General features: G+C 47.9%; 1 protein-coding gene across 4 annotated transcripts in view; it reads left to right on the top strand.

Moving 5' to 3' along the window:
• TCOF1 (treacle ribosome biogenesis factor 1) overlaps positions 1-17,518 on the top strand; it is a 926,286-nt gene that overhangs the window by 800,106 nt on the left and 108,662 nt on the right. For all 4 annotated transcript variants that reach the window (XM_069654046.1, XM_069654045.1, XM_069654047.1 and 1 more), the window contains one exon: positions 2,643-2,883. In XM_069654046.1, coding sequence (XP_069510147.1) covers positions 2,643-2,883 — 241 coding nt within the window. The remainder of the gene's footprint in view (positions 1-2,642; positions 2,884-17,518) is intronic.

Genomic DNA, 17,518 nt, shown 5'->3' with positions numbered 1-17,518 from the left:
CCCTCTTTGAATTTGTCTAGCATTTTGGTTGATTCACATTCCCAATTTGTGTCGGTATTGACAATTCTTTTGACTCTTAGTAATTGACTGTAAGGTAAGCTTAGGATGGTTGTAGGTGGGTGGAAACTTAGCCTATGAAGGAGATTGTTCCTGTACGTGGGTTTATGAAAAATGTTTGTCTCAAAGTTAGGAACTGATGGTGTTATCTGTACATCCAGGAAATGTATAGCAGGGTCTCCAATTTCTGATGTAAACTGAAGTCTCGTATCAATCGTATTGAGATATTGCAAAAACAGTTGCAGATTCTGTTGTCTTTCCAAACCACAAAAATGTTGTCTATATAATGACCCCAGTGTTCTTTCGCCAAACTGGATGGTGCAAAACATAATCTTCCTCAAACTTGATCATAAAGGCATTGGCATATGCTGGCGCCATGGTCGCTCCCATCGCGGTACTGCTTATTTGTTGGTAGAAAGTTATATTGTGCTTAAAGTATGCATTCCGTGCTATCATGTCAAGCAAGATTATTATGAATTCCTTAGAAGCTCCAACATTTTCTTCATTCAACAAGATCCATTCCACTGCTTGTAGTCCTAAATCATGTGGTATTGATGAATACAAACTGCATACATCAATGGTGACTAAGATGTCTCTATGTTCTATTTCTATAGTGTGCAGTCTGTTGAGGAAATCTGTGGTGTCCCTAATGTATGAAGGAAATTTCTGGATGATAGGTTGTACCATTCTGTCAATGTAAATTCCTAAGGGTTGCAATACTCCTTCGGCTGCTGCAACGACGGTTTTTGCAGGGTTTTATGAATTTTCGGTAGTAAATAAAAGTGTGGAATCTTCAGGTATTGTGTTTAAAAATGATTAAGTTGCTGACGAGATCCATCCACCCATTTTATTCAGCATCAACTAGGTTCTCTTCAATTCTTTGCTTGATGCCTTGTGTTGGATCATTAGGTAAGACCTTATGTCTTAGTATCTTGAAGTTGTCTTTGACACTCTTCTTGATAATCCGATGTGTTCAGTATTACCAAGGCTCCTCCTTGATCGGCTAAATGAATTGTAATGTCTGGGTCTTCATACAACTTTCTTATTACGGACATGTCTTTTTTGTTCAAGTTCCTGTATTTGGGTGGCTTAAAGGAGACTTTCTTCAAATCCTTTAACATGGTTTCTTGAAACACATCTATTGTTCCATGCGTGACTGGAGGCATGCAAGTACTCTAAGGGAGAGGGCAGTCATTGGCTGGGGGCAGTATTCATGAGCAGGTAAATCCATGCCAGACCCATGCTGGAGAACAATAGTTACACGTAAGTAACTTGTTCCTTTTTCTCTCCTGGCTATATAATGTATAGTGTGCTACTATGTGCTAGATGTCCAGGGATCAGTGTGTTGACATTTTCGCTCCTGAACAGGACTTTCATTCTGTGTCTAGGGTTGCCTTTTCTGCCCAACCCTTAACCTTGTATTGTCTTTAGCTAGTTGGACAGCTTGGGTATTTTTTCGTTGAGTTGGGTCATATTTGACCTATTCTGTTTATATATGTAGACCCTGTTTAACCAAATGGAGATTCTGTATTTTTTTGCAGTATATCAGTGTTGTGTGTCATTTGGGTTTAGCTGTGGGCATTTAATGTACTTCATTTGCACCCAGGGAAGGCTGCTTGGCCAATCAGGTGGCTGGAACAGCGAGCAAGAATGCACATTATGTGCCTGCTGTTTGTAGCCCCTGAGGCCTTTCCGTGGGTGGTAAAATATATGTATTTATTTTTTTATTTAATGTTGGGAGGCAACAGGGAGCCACTCCCTGTTGCCCCCCAACCCCCAAAACGGACCCAAACCTCTTCCCTGCCCCCTTTGTGTCTCCCCACTTACCTGCTGGATTGGAGTTTTGTACTCCGGACACATTGCTCGACCTGCTCCCGACCGACCCCATAGAAATGTAAAAGGGACTTAGTCCTTTTCCCTATGGTGGCGGCCATCTCGCCCCCACCAACTCAGCAGTTCAGTTGTGCAAGCGAAGTCTATCTCCTAAGAGGACACACAAAAATAAACCATGTCCACCCCTAGATAAATCTGAGGGTGCAAATGGGTTTCACGCCTGTGTGGGGTGCAGATCTGGCCAATGGGTTGAAAGCCATATCAGCTTTCCTCCCTTGCTTGAGTTAAGCTGCAGTGTGCTGCCACTGCTACTACCATAGCGAGGTCTGTTTTTTTTTTTTTTCTTTCTTTTGTTGGAATGCTGTTTTTGCCTTCGAATAGATGGTTTCACCTCCCTCTTCAGCGGTATGTGGAAACATCTCCCTAACAGTAGTACCATTAGATGACCATTCTTATTTAATGCTAGTACGCTAACCCCACTTCTCAACCCAGAGAGCCAACTATAAAGGATATTGTGATGTAGACCACATAGTCTGTATAGCAACATGAGTTTCATTACAGAGAAATATTCTGAATATCTCCCATGATATCCCAGCTTATTTTGTATGACAGGAGAAAATGTTAACAAAAGAGATTAGTAAATTATAAACAAAACATTCCTGGCTTTTATACTGCTGTCTGCCAAACTTCAAGATGATTTTGTAGACTTGCTGGCCAATGCATTGGCCCACAACCTATTTATTTCTTTCCAGTTAACACAGAAGGACATCACAGTAAAACCCTTGCATCCTCTGGAAAAATCTACCCCTGCAAAGAAAACTCCCAAGCAGAATGTAAAACTGGCTGCAAGCAAAGTCATGCCACCACAGTTGTTACCTCTAAAAGGTGAACAATCAAAGGCAAGTGGGATTATCGGGCAAACCGACAGCAGTGACTCTTCGTCTGAGAGTGAAAAGGATATAGTGCCTGCTAAACCATCGACCCCCAAATCTGGTATGATATTTTCCTTTCTATGCTTTCTTGTCATTGGCATATGCTATTCTGCTATCATGTTCGTTAACCCACAATTAGTGATTATAACCTAGAGGGTTCATTCAAGATTATAAAGAATATGCTGACCATGCCAAAAGTAAATGCATTTACCTTGTTCAGGGCATGAATCGTAGCAAATGCAAGTTCTGTAAACCCTTGTATCATCTCCTGTTTTCTTTCCTGGCAGTGGTTGCTGTATTTGGAGTTGCTTTGTTTTCATAACCGAGCAGGCTGTTACTTATCTGGAAACATAGTGCTCCCGCGTTTATAACATACCAGCCTTTTTGGAAAATGTTTACAATGCCATGGCCATTATTTATCGGCCGTATAACATGTTGACCAATATTAAATGGCGTTTATAAAATTCAATATAGCGTTTGTGTGGCCTTTTGGTGCTGAGGTGTGGGTGACACCCTTGCATCTCTCTGTAGCTGGTCCAGTGTGAGTGACCCGTAAAAGTGTTGGATGATGCATAATGTCCCAATGCCCCATTTCATGGCAGAGATTCCTCTACCTGCTGTGGGTAATCTATGCCTCTGTTATGCGGTTATGGTTCCATGCTCTGAAAGATTACCTTAACCCTTGAAATGTCTACCATTTAAAAAAAATAATTCTCAAGCATGGGGTCTGGCATGGATTCACATGCTCATGAATATTCCCTGTCAGGCTGGGAATACTTGGTAAAGAAAAAAATCAGTTTGTTTTGTTTCGTTTCTGAACTGTCTTTCTACTAATAACCAATCACTGGTCTATGGGTCATACTGCCCCCAGCCAGTGACTGCCCTCAACCGAAGCCCCTCCTCTAGCAGGGAGTCCTCGTGCTTAGCTCTCGAGCTTTTACTGCATTTTGCGGTTTTCAAAGAGTTTCTCATTTTTTTTCAGTCAATCGAGCCTCAAGCTCCACCGTTTCTACTTCCAATCAACGGGGACCTGTTTCGGATTTTTCTATGCCCCTCAAGGGCGAAGTTTTCACTTCCTGGAGGATTCCAGAAGATCTTGGAGGCCTACCCTGTGTGGACATGGCCCAAGACAAAGGAAACACGACGCCCATATCCAAGCTTTTCAGGAGCTGCCCTGGATGCGGTTTGCAGAATGTCTTCAAGGAAGATGAGCATTCCAGATGTCTCTACTGCCTTCATGAGGACAAAACGCACGTGGAGAAGGACTGTGCGTTTTGCAAGAACATGTCGGAACGGACTATGAAGGATCGACGTGGAAGAGCCCAGCGGTAGGTGACAAGTCTGAGCGATCTTCTAAGTTCTTTGAGGGAGCTCTGGCGACGGGGGCCCAACAAAAGGCTAAGCACCGCGAGTCCGTGGGCACCGGGAGCGCTGAACGGTCGGGCTCCTTCGGCTGCCAGGCAGGGCGCACTTTCACCGACGCCATCAACCACGAGCCAACACTCAGGCTTGGGGAAGAGGAAAGCTGAGAACCTTGAGAAGCCCAGTCGATCCTGACGGGGACAGCCGAGGGGGAGCGAGGCGGTGACCTCCCCCCCCACACCCACCCCACACTACCTCAGGGCCTAGCATTTCCCTGCCACCGCGGAGGGAATCCTCTTTTCAGCCCATCGATAAGACCCCCGGGTGGAAAAAGAGAGGGGGGGTGTGACACAGATAAAGCCTCTGAAGAGGAGCTGGCTGGAGTTGCGAAGATCCTGAACAAGAAGTTCGAGGAGGTACGGTCCCACGGGAAGGATCCCGAAGAGGCGGACGAAGAAAGCAACGCTGGGGCTGACGAGGAACACGTGGAGGCAGAGGATTCCTCTCCCCAATGGTCGCGCCCGTCGCAGCCGGTCCCTGTACCACAAGACAACCCGGGAGCAATCTTGATGGCGATCCAGGCCTTGTGTACGGAGATGAGGACAAGGTTGCCCTTACCACCAACGGACGACCCAGCGGAGTCTGGACTGTCGCCCAAACAAGCGGAGGAGAATTCATCCACCCCCTCCCTTCCAGCCTTCGCAGCCTTCATCTCCTTCTCCTGATCCGAGGGATGATACGGGAACGGGGACAGCCACGACAGGGACAGATAACGACAGTGGTGACGACGGGCTGGGCCTTCCATCACCGCCTCCCCGTCTGACGAAATTGGCTCCTTCCACGCCATGATCGCCAGGGCATCCAAGCTCTTCCAGCTCTGCCCTCTGGAACAGAAGGAAGGTTTCCTCGATCAACGGCGGGAGGCCAAAAGGAAGACTGTCCTCTTGGTTCCGTTACTCGACATCTGGGACGCGGGGCTGTTGCTCCTGAAGAACCCATCCACGGCGCCTGCCAAGAGAGCGGTACGAGAAGAATTCTGCCTCAATGTGCCTTAGGGCGCAGCCTACCCCGGACTCGGTTGTCTCCGCGGCGACCAAGAAGAAAGCGGTGGGGGTGACTGCGTCAACTTCGACCTCTCCGCCGGACAGGGAGGGGAAGAAACTGGACGCCATGGGACGACGGGTCATCTCGTCGGCGGCGACTACCATTAAAGCGGCCAACGCCCTCGCGATTGTGGCCTGCTACGACGGGGAGCTGTGGTTTAAGATCGCTTCCCTGCTGGACTTCCTCCTGGACGACAACAGGGCTGAGGCCCTGGAGATCCTACAGGAAGGAGAGGTGGCGTCAGACCATGCCATAACGGTGGCCACGGACATTGCCGACACCGGCTTTCGTAACATGGGCAACAGCGTTTGCCTTCACCGGCGTGATTGGCTAAAAGCAACCGATTTCCGTCAAGACGTGCAAAGCAGGGTCCTGGACATGCCCTTCGACTGGAACAACCTGTTTGGCAAGGCAGTGGACGAGTCGCTGCAAGCCATCAAGGCCGACATGGAGATGGCTCGTGCCTTGGGTGTTCTTCAGCAACGACGGCCGCCCTTTCAGAACTCCGGAGGCAAGCAAGGTGCCTCCAAAGGATTCAGCAGCAGCTCCTCGATGTACCACCAAGCGGCCCACTCCTCGTCGCAGGAAGCCTACAGAGGACGTGGCAAGCCAGGAGGATCTTGTCGTCCTGGCCAAGGAGGCCAGGGCGGCAAGACTGCCACCCAGCAGGATTCAACCGGCTGTAGCGTCGGGCCCCCCACCTGAGCACCTTCGACAGCGTGTGGGAGTCCATCTCCACCGACCGTTGGGTGCTGGATGCCCTGGCCCGCGGACACACTGGAATTTCTAAGTGTCCCTGTATTCCACCTGTGGCCAGAAAGGAAAACCACATCCCTCAACTGCTACGGGAGATATGAGCGATGATAACGAAGGGAGCCATCGAACTTGTCCCAAAGAGGCTCTGGGGCTCCGTAGTATACTCGCGGTACTTCCTCGTAAGGAAAAAGACCGGCGGTTGGCGACCCATTCTGGACCTTCGTCTAAACAAGTACATCAGGTCCCAGAAGTTCTGGACGGTCATCCTCCAGCACGTGCTGGCACAGCTGGAGGAAGGCGACTTCCTATCGTCGCTGGACTTGGAGGATGCCTACTTTCACATCCCCACCTTGAAAGGTCATCGAAAGTTCCTGCGATTCGTAGTCCAAACACACTACCAGTTCAAGGCCCTTCCCTTCGGACTGAAGTCGGCACCCAGGGTGTTCACCAAGTGCCTAGCACCAGTGGCAGCGCGGCTGCGCCTACAGGGGATCCACGTCTACCTATACCTGGACGACTGGCTCATCCGGGCAGAGTCAAGAGAACTCGCAGTCGATCACACAAGGAAGACTGTACAACTGCTCATGGATCTGGGATTCTCGATCAACTTCGCAAAATCGTACCTGGTACCGTCGCAGGTTGCCCTGTTCCTGGGAGCCAAGCTCGACACAGTGGCGCGACTAGCATCTCCGTCGGAGGAAAGGACGAAGGCCATCCTAGGCAAGGTGCAACAACTGTCGACCATGGATGTGGCCAAGGTGAGGTCCGTCAAGTCCCTGCTCGGCATGTCCTCCTGCATTTACCTTGTGCGCCTTTGCAGACTGCGGATGCGACCACTGCAGGAGTTCCTCAACGCCCGTTGGATGCAAGCGACGGACAACTTCAAAGACATGATCTCACTCAACGAGATCTTTTAACAAGCGACCCGGTGGTGGGGCACCCGTGGGCATCTGACGGCGGGTATGGACTTCCAGACCCCGCCTATCAGGAGACGGTGGCGACGGACGCCTCCCTGGAGGGATGGGGGGCTCACTCCAGAGATCTACACGCAAGAGGTCTTTGGCTACCGGAGGAGAGGTCACTACACATCAACATCCTGGAGCTCCGAGCCGTGTTCTGGGCCCTCACGTCGTTCCTTCCGTCCCACAAGGGCAAGGTGGTGAGGATCTTCACCGACAAAACCACAACGATGTTTTACATCCGGAAGCAGGAAGGCACCAGATCCCCAGCCCTATCCAAGGAGGCCCAGGATCTGTGGCATTGGGCAGTCGCCCAAGGGATGGTTCTGGTACCCTTCCACCTAGCAGGAATAAAAAACACCATCGCCGATGCACTCAGCAGGGAGCTGCGCTCGTGCCACGAGTGGGAATTGCGGCAGGATCAAGTGGATCTCTTCTTCCTTCGATGGGGCAATCCCCAGATCGACCTGTTCACGACGGTGACGAACACCAAGTGCCAGAGGTTCGCCAGCAGGTTTCACCAGCCGGGGAGCATAGGCAATGCCTTCTCGTTCCCCTGGGACGGCCTGTTCCTTTATGCGTTCCCACCATTGCCGTTGCTGCTGCGACTCATCAACCAACTCAAACGGTCCCGGTCCAGGATGATTCTCGTTGCACCGGCGTGGCCGAGGCAGATATGGTTCCCGGACCTTCTGGACATGTCAGCGTCTCCCCCCCCCCCGTCAAACGGCCGACGGACATAAATCTCCTTATCAGAGAAGGAGGCGCCATCCTCCACCACAATCTGGTGTCGCTGAACTTGTAGGCCTGGCTCCTGCAGCGCTAGAGTCTGGAGGGTCCGATATCCCCTCGGACTGCAAGGAGGTGCTTGCAAAGGCCAGGACGCCCTCGACTCAAGTGTTATGGACACAAATGGAAGAGGCTCTCTGTCTGGTGCCCTGCACAGAAGATTAACCCTATACGGATTACGGCCCCTCAAGTGCTGCCGTACCTACTGTCGCTGGCCAAGGCGGGGCTGGCGCACGCCTCCATCAAGATCCATCTAGCAGCGATTTCCCGCTACTCCAGGACCCCGGGGCGATCATCGCTGTAGTCCCATCGCCGGGTGAAGGAGTTTATGAAGGGACTGTTCTGGTCATTCCCGCCGGTGAAGGCTCCAGCCCCGGCGTGGGAGCTCAATGTGATGCTGTCCAGGCTCATGGGGCCTCCATTCGAGCCTCTGCATTCGGCACCGTTGAAATTCCTGTCGTGGAAGACAGCGTTTCTTGTGGCCATCACCTCTGCACTAAGGAGTGGGAGGGATCCAGGCCCTCTCCTGTAAACCTCCATACCTGACTTTTCACGATACGAGGGTGGTGCTGAGGACGCACCCCTCCTTCATGCCCAAGGTGCCGTCGGACTTCCTTCTCAACGAGCCCTTGGTGTTACCTGTTTTCTTCCCGTCGCTTTTGTCGCCGGCTGAGAGGACTTTGCACTCGCTGGATGTGGCTGGAGCGCTGAAGTTCTACGTGGACCGCACAAAGTTTTTGGATGAAATCACAGCTGTTTGAACTTTGGACCTGTGAAACAAGGGAAGGCCTCCTCGAAGTCTTCCATTTCCAGATGGCTCTCCGGCTGCATCATGCACTGTCACCGGTTGGCAAACCAACCGCTGCCGGGCCGTCCGAGAGCCCATTCAACCAGAGCGACTGCTCGACATCTGCAGGGCTGCTACGTGGAGATCGACACACAGCTTCACGAGATTTTACTGCGTCAACCGGGATTCCAGGGAGGAGTTGAGTCGGCCAGGCAGTGCTGCGTAACCTGTTCGCTTAAGGTGAGCCTGGTGAGGAGGTAAGAGATGCTTAATGTTGAGCTGTTGTACTGCTTAATGTTGAGCCTTGCCACCTCCCGTGGTTGTGCATGTGTGTACTGCTAGGTATTCTTATATTCATGAGCATGTGAATCCATGCCAGACCCCATGCTGGAGAAGGAACAAGTTACTTACCTGTAACTGTTCTCTGGCATGGGTCTGGCATGGATTCACATGTGAACCCTCCCGCCTACCCCTCTGCTTCTCTTCTCTTGGTCCTACTGCCACTTTACGTGCTACCAAATCTGAAGATGGCTGCCAGAGGAGGGTCTTAGGTAGAGGGCAGTTATTGGCTGGGGGCAGTATGACCCAGAGACCAGTGATTGGTTACTAGTAGGAAGACAGTTCAGAAACTAAACTGATTTCTTTCTTTACCGAGAATTCCCAGCCTGGCTGGGAACATTCATGAGCATGTGAATCCATGCCAGACCCATGCTGGAGAAACAGTTACAGGTAAGTAACTTGTTCCTTCTTAAAGGAATAGTTTGGTTAGAACTATTATTGGCCAAAAAGGTGGCAATAATAAAACAAATGTCTAAAATATATATTTTTTTTAGTCCCTGTGGAAAGTTTCGAGCAAATGAAGCTCAAACTTTTTTTTTAATTGAAACTTCAGTCAAGCAATCACAACTTCACTGTCGATCAAGCACAACTTTTGTTACAAAAGAATCACGTCTAAACATGACAAGATAAGTACGTCAAGTGCAGCATAACGCATGACACCCGCGTCATGTTTGGAAATACTAAAAAGATTAGGTCACACAAGAACTAATTGAACAAGAAAAGACCTGGGCAGTATCGTTCTTCTTTGACTACATCAACAGAAGTTACTTACGCCCCCTTTCGTAAGAATGAGTCAAGATAATTTACAATAGCACATGTTGGATTTATATCATGCCCTGCAATCACCCGACCCCACCAGTTTGCCGTATCATCGTCCTGAGGTGCATACTTCCCAAGATGGCATGAGCGCTGAGTAATTAACCCTGGGCATACTATCACCAAGTGATGTAACGATTCAATGTCATTCAAACAGTATTGACAAATATTATCTAATGTGTCCTTGTTCTTTCTCTGCCACAACGTTTCCTTTGTTTGCATGGCATTTAGTCAAAACTTCAGAAATTGTTCATGGCAGTAGCGTGTTTGACACTTTAAGTATCTGCAGGGTTTATTCAGTCAATGAAAACTGGTTTCGGCTTTCAATGTGGATTTCAGTTTGTCTCGTTGTTCTGAGTTACAGATCCAAGACTAGGCTTCAAATTTCTTTTTGGCCAGCTGCGGAAGATTAATTAGGTCATTTTTTTTGTCCGAATTTTTTTGATGATTTGCCAGGGTTGATTTCCACTCAATCAGCAGATTGTTATTGGAGACGTCAGGATTTGTAGCAAAGATTTTATAAGCAGGTATGGTTGGTTCTACACACATTTTCCGCCAGACACTCATTGATTTCCAGCTTACCACTGAGTATAAGGAGTTCAAGGATAGTTCGTAACGTATCGCTGTGATGGATACATAACGTGGTAGACGTAACACACGCTTCCAGAATATCGCTTCTAGTCTGTCCCAGGTCTGTGGAGCCATGTTCCAACTGGCCTCGGCGCCAAAAGTAATCGCTGGGATTACCTTTTGAACGTAAAATGTTGTAACGGGTTATAAACTGAATTTCCCATAGTCTCCGTTTATCTTGTCTCCCTGAATGGCAAACGGAGTCATCCGTGCAAATAAGTCCTGCCTTCAATGGTGCTCATTTAAAGAATTGTTGAACATGACACCAAGGTAGCGAATAGTTAACTGGCGTCAAAATTTTGTTCTCTGTTCCATTTAAATGCTTTGTCTTTCCGAGAACATGTGGAGCCGATAGACATTTTTTTTGTTTTTTCTGCATTCAGTTCCAAGTCGTTGAATTTTAGATACTCAATGAGGTTTTTCAACAACCGTTCTAGCCCAATTTGAGTCCGGTCGATAAGCACAATGTCATCCGCATAAGTTATACACATTATTTGAGAACCATTGAGTTTGGGAGGGCAACAACGAACCTTGTTCAGGTGGTCTAGTACGTCTGCAATGAAGAGCTTGAAAAGCTCCGCTGCCATGGGGCATCCTTGTTTCACACCCCTGTGTGTGGAAATTTTGTTTGCTAGGTCACCTTGACTGTTTAGCCAAACCTGCATTGATGTGCCGGTGTGGAGTGCTTGTATCGACTCCAATATGGATTTTGGACAATTCCAGGTTTGCAGTTTCTTCCGGAGCAGGCCGCGATTTATTTTATCGAATGCTTGACGCATATCAATGAAGGCTAGGTACAGTTTTTTCTTCGACTTCAGGGTTTCCAGCTTCAAGATGTTTAGAATGAGCAGGTTTACCTCTACGCCTACTCCTGGAGTGAAGCCGGTTTGTCGAATATCCAATATTTTTGCCTTAGATGCCCATGCAGCCAGTTTTTGACGGAGACATGAGCCCAGGATTTGTACGATTGTATCAAGACGGGCAATCGGGCGATAGTTCGACGGAATAGCCAGATTGCCCTTCTTGAATATTGGGACTACAACTGCCTCCAGCCATGAATCAGGAATTTGCTTCATGATAGATATTGTCTTGAACAGAACTTCGATCAAAGCTGCCCATTGTTGGGCGTGTTTTTCAACATCACGTTGGTAATCACGTCAGGACCAGCGGCATGAGAATTCTTTAGGCTCTTGATCATTTTCACTATGTCAGTGACAAACATCTTCACATCCCAATTGACATCAGCGGACCTTGTAGCTGTAAGCGGTTCATCATGTGGCTTCTGGTAGACTTCAGAGAAATGATCCTCGCAAGTCACACTGTTTATTTCGTTTGAAATTATGGCAGGGCATCGAGAATTTTCCGTATTAAGAATAGCCCATATTTGTCTCATCTTTAGTCACCAAGATTTTCATCATTTCTTCAGCTCTATTTTGTTGAATAATCATTTTATGAGATTTTAACCAATTTCGGTACGTCTGTCGCCTTTGTTTGATTACCTTTCTTTGCTCTTCAGGCTTTATGAGAACACTAAAGTTTCATTTCAGCCGTTTTATATCGAACCACATGGTTTTCTTGTGTTCAGAAATGATTGTACATGACACATGTTTGTGAGACATACCCATTGACCGCGCCGCAACCATTGAGAACTTAAATTGGCTGAAAAATGGGGCATAGTTGACTTGAAGAACTTCATGAAGATTGAGTAGCTGGTCACTCAAAATTTGAAGTTGGGGCCCGTTTATTCGCAGGCGATTTCCCCCTGCGTTGACTGTAATCAGTATTTCATATTGCCCATCCGAGTGTACCCACTCCAAGAAACATGAGAATCGCAAAAGGTCATGATCGCTGTTGATCATTTTAGCGACGTTCAGCTTGATCGTCTTTTCCACGATGTTTTGTTATACCCAGAAGTAGTCCAGAATACTGTGTGAGGCCTCACGATGCCAGGTGGAAACCGGGGGATCGTCCCCTTTGGAATTGCCATTGCGGTTTTTTAGAGCCGTCATCCAGGCCCGACTCCGGCTAGAGATCTCATGGTCTTCCAACAGTAGATTTTTCTGTTGATCATCGTTGAAAGCAAACCAGGAGCAATTTAAGTCTCCACAACAAATTATAGATAGATTTCTATATATTACTGCGTTGTCAGATAAGTGGTAGCCTTTAGAAAGGACACTGTGCTGATTGTGTGGGGGTTCCAGTATCCATTAATGATCAGTAAGTGCTGACGCTCTTCTAATTTAGAATGGGATGATTGCATGACCAATCCCTGAATAAAGGGATTAGGATTGAATGTTTCCAGTGTTTTCCACCAAATGTTGATTTTTATCATTGTTAGGAGGCCCGAGTAGGGACGACCTTGGAGGTTCTTTACCGCCGGATTCAAGTGAATTTCAAAACCATCTCTTGTCGGCACGTCGCTTAGCCACGTTTCCTGTAAGCAAATTACGATCACCCTTCGTAGGTTGATTTTGAAGTTGTTAAAAAGGTGCGTGAACCCTCTCGTTTTCCAGGATAGGAACTCGCACCAGGATTCATGCCCTACAGATCATTGCTATTGGCTCACATTATGGGAAATGGATTTGAGGTTTTCCCGTGCCGACTTGCGGCTATTTTTCATGTAATGGCTTTCTCTTTTTGAAACTTCAGCAAGTGATTTTCTCAGGTTGTTGCGACTCAGGGTGGTGTCATGCTTAGGTGAAGATGGTGAAGAGCAGCTGTTCACGCTGTGTCTGCTCCGATGGTTCTGTCATTATATCGAAACCAAAGGCCAATAATTCTTCAGAAGCTCGCATGATTGTATTTCGAACTGAAGCAGAAGCAATGTGCAGTAATACTTGGTCAGCAGTGCGTTCCGTTGGATATTCCACAATTTTGATATCGTCTGACTCATAGCGCTGGGGATACATTTAAATAACTTCATGTTGGTACGATTTAGGTTGACCTCATTCTCATTGTCTTTGTTTTGAAGACGTAATTTCCCAACTTGGGATGGTGGGGAAGAAGTCATTTTGGTGGACCCTTGAGGAATAATGTACCTTTTTACTCTGTTGGGTTAAGGTGCATTTTAGGATCCATTTTGATAAAGGCTCCTTTGGATGGTCGTGATGATCTTGGGATCTTTTTGATACCTTTCTATCGTGCAGATTCAGCACGAGTGGTGTGGGTCTTTGGTTAGACATTGGTTTAGTTGGTCTAGGAAGTGACTTCAGATTCGGCTTTGAGTGATCGATTTCCCTCGTTTCATGGCTCTCAAATGAGTCTCCTTGATTTGAGTATGTGGATAGATCACAAAGGTCTATTTCAGATCCATTTTCGGAATTATCAACAGTACCAGTCTCAGACTCCACTCTTCTCCTTTTGTTAGTCATGGAGATTAAAGCGCTGTTTGAGGTAACACGATCTGCTGTGGCAACAGTTGGGTTGCCCTCCTTTTGTTAAATCCACTCGTTTGAACAGACCCAACTGCTTCGGAGAAGACAAATTTCTGATAAACTTTTTTACTTTGGGTTTGGCTTTTGTTAGTCGTAGTCGTTTGGCCTCTTGCACGTTTTTGGTGGAAGGGCGCTTTTGTGGATCAAAATTAACAGGTAAAGCATCTGGCTGGGCAGTGGTAATTGATTTGGCTGATCCTTCAAAGATGTCAAACGAATTGGTCGGGCACCGAGATGGCTGTATCACAATTGGCTCAGTCATGTCGTTCGTAGAATTCACCACAGGCCGATGAACATCAGAGGTCACATCAAATTGGCTCAAGGTTGTGTTTGAGTTTTCCGTTAAGACATTTTGGGTGACATTTTTGAGGATTACTTGCGTCTGTTCTGGATGTAATAATTGCGCCGATGGGGCAAGGTTCTGATTTGTTCATTTAGAGTGTCCAATTTGAGGCACATTCAGGGGTGCTGGACCACTTTGTTTTCCACTTGCTTTACTCCCAACCGATGCTTTAGACCTACCATTCGATGGTATTTCAATTGTAGGCACAATTGTTGATTGTTCTGTCATTTTGTCGACATTAGAGAGCAGCCGCACTGGATTACATGTGGCCACATCGGCATTGTGGCGCATCCATTTTAGGGCGTCCAGTAAGCCTTCTGACAAAGTGTCATTGTGGCAGTAATGTCGTGCGGCTAGATCAGTCAAGCGTTCCTGCCAGCGCACCGTGAGATCTGCCTCTCTAGAAATCTGGTTTGTGAGGAAGTTGTTAAAATGTTCAACTTTCGCCATTTTTTCAGATAAAGCCGCTATTACAGATGTCTGATCTTTGAGAGCCTTGTGGATTGATTCATAAAGTTATTTTTCAAAAGGAATCCTCGTCATTGAGGAAGCAGCGAGCACGTTGTTGTAGATCTGGGTGGCTGCTGCTGCTGAGAGACTTGATTTTTGTGTTGCAGACGAAGAGACATCGGAACGATAGTGTAAACTCATTGAAGTGTCCTCCAGCGTTTGGGGTTTGGCACTCTATTGAGAGTTTATAGGGTTGTCGGGCATTAGTTTCTTCTGGATTTGTCTGTCTCTTGGAGTACTCGTTGATGCATGGTTATTTAATAGTGAATGGTTTGAGACGTTGTTTAGTAAAGACGCCCTCTGATTTAGGTTATGCGTGCAGCCCGAGTTTTCAGATCGCTGACTAGCCATATCAGAACTGGCCTCAGTCAGTACAATTTGATCATACCGAAAACAGTTTGCTTGTGGAACTGGATCTAGTTGATCGAATAATCTGGGCTGCGGCAGTGGACGTTGTCTATTTACATGTCGTAGCTCATGGTGTGCTAAGTCTTTTCTTGGCCGTTGCATAATCAGCGTCCAATTGTGCCTTTAAACGCAATTCACGTCCTGCATTATGGGGATCCATATTGTCTTTTTTTGCATTCTGATCAACTGCATTTTGCACTTTAGGCATAAAGGGCAACTCGACATGCAATGGGTTAGTTGGAACTTCATTTCTATCTCTATGTCCATCCATATCTATAATTTGGTGGATTTCAAGTGTAGAAAATTCATTTACAGGGCACGCCAAGGTATCAGGCAGCCTTGTCAGGTTAGGCATTTGTGGCACAATGTTCATTGACCCTCGTTGAGATGTCATGTGACTTCTTTATTAGAGCTGATGTTGTCATAGACATTGTTTGAAGAGTGGAGCGCTCCGACATTAAGCAGGAGCCGCAAGAATCACTCAAGTTGTTGGACATTTTAGAATTGACGTTGTTAGAGGGACTAACGGATGGCGTGCCCAAAGCAACCGACATCTCTGTAGACTTGGTCGGGATCACAAGTTGAGTGGCAGGTGGCCCAGCAGGGCCGTGTGATTGAACAGGTGTGTGAACAAGCAGTGTTGCAGTGTTTGTGTTTATATTTTCTCCTTCGATCATCTCGACATCGGTCAGGTTGAAGGGAGAATAAAAAACCTCAGGACTTGTTTCCGGGACAATCGCTTGCATGGTTTTTCCTTGAGCGTTTGTGTTTTGCTCGGGCACAGGCTCCGGCTCAAGCGCTGGTGGATGACTCAATATACATGCAGGTGTGTCATTAGAGAGTAGAGGCCCACTGATAGGCGGGGCTGAAAGTGGGGCTAGAAGCGGAGAGGCACGGGGAGGGGTGAGCTTACTTCAAGCACACTGGCTCCTCCCTTGCAGGCCTCGTTTGTTTGATCCGGAATTATGTCTAGGTCAACCGACAATGCAGGTTGTATGATGTTTACATCTGTAGACATTAAGGGTAGTGAGACCGAGGGAGGGGGCACACTGACTTCACGAGAACCCGTTTCAGGGTAGACTCCCCCGCTCGCTTACCTTGGCCGGCCTGTTTCCAGTTGCCGCTTTCATGGCAGTCCAAGGGTTGAGCATCCGACGGTGCTGTAACGTCTTCCTTCTTGTATGGGGCCCCGAGTTTGCGGTCATCGGGGACTGACAAACAGAGCAGGGGTTAGTGCCCAGAGCCCGCAGTGGACTGCAGCAGACTGACTCTGCTTCACGACTCCGCTCTGCGCTGTTTCCGGAATTTTATAGGCACTCCTCCTGGTTAAAGAAACAGTGTTCGTAGCACGTCGCTGCAGCTCCTCAAGTGGAAAAGAAAAGGATAAGCACACAACACGACACGACTGCAGAAGACTGACTCTGCTTCACGACTAAAGCTCAAACTTAAAAACTGCAAGCACTAGGGGGCATCCATTTTGTGATTGCAGGCAGCCTCCTCGGCTCTGCCCCTGCGGCACTGAACAAGCCGCAAAAGCCCCCTACTGGGAGCTTTTGCTTACTGCAGCCTGAGCAGAGCTGAGGGGGCTGCCTTCACTTTAATTTTACGTTTTCTGTGCTCCCCAAGCCCAGGAAAGCACAGAAAACGTAAAATGAAGGCTGAAAGCCGAGGCGCACCAATTAAAAATATTACGTTGTATTTGCGATTGCTGTGGTTGAAAAACCACGGCAATCACAAATACAACAACGTTGTTATACTGACAGCGGCAGCTTTCGCATGGAGTCTCCTGGGCTCCCCCAACCCCGAGGGAGTCCAGGAGACTCGGAGCGAAAGCTGGCGCATTCAGAATAACGTTTTTGGGTTTGTAAATACTGCAGCATTTACAAATCTAAAAACATATTTCTCACTGCGGCAGCTTTCGCTTGGAGTCTCCTGCACTCCCTCAGGGTTGGGGGGAGTCCAGGAGACTCCACGTTAAAGCTGCCGCAGTGAGAAGCACTGCGGCATTTCTAAACACCCACGGGGAGCCCGAGAGCCCCAAAGTGAAAGCTGCTGTAGGCAGAAACACTGCGGCTTGGAAACACAACTGCGTTGTGTTTCGGCCTGCCTTGGCCATCACTTTGGGTCTCTCCAGTGCTCCCTTAGGGAGCACTGGAGAGACCCAAAGTGATGGCCAAGGCAGGCCGAAACACAACTGCGTTGTGTTTCTAAAACGCTGCAGTTTTTCTTTCCAAGTTTCTCAGGCTCCTCCAAGCTAAAAAAATAGCACTTACCGAGATGCAGCTGCAGCTTTCCTGCCTGTAGTCTCTGGTCCCCATCCTCCCAGTCCAGCACCAATGAAGCAAAAGCCACCCAGTGGTAGCTTTTGTTTACTACAGCTGGCTGGCTTTTGCTTCAATAGTGCCGCAAACTCAAGCACAGGCGGCATCCATTTCACAAAATGGATGCCCCCTAGTGCT

This window comes from Ambystoma mexicanum, chromosome 3q (genome assembly GCF_040938575.1).
Source record: "Ambystoma mexicanum isolate Mex_15411 chromosome 3q, UKY_AmexF1_1, whole genome shotgun sequence".
Classification (NCBI taxonomy): Eukaryota; Metazoa; Chordata; class Amphibia; order Caudata; family Ambystomatidae; genus Ambystoma; species Ambystoma mexicanum.
Note: the sequence above shows the minus strand (reverse complement) of the source record. Positions and strands in the feature narration are given on the sequence as shown.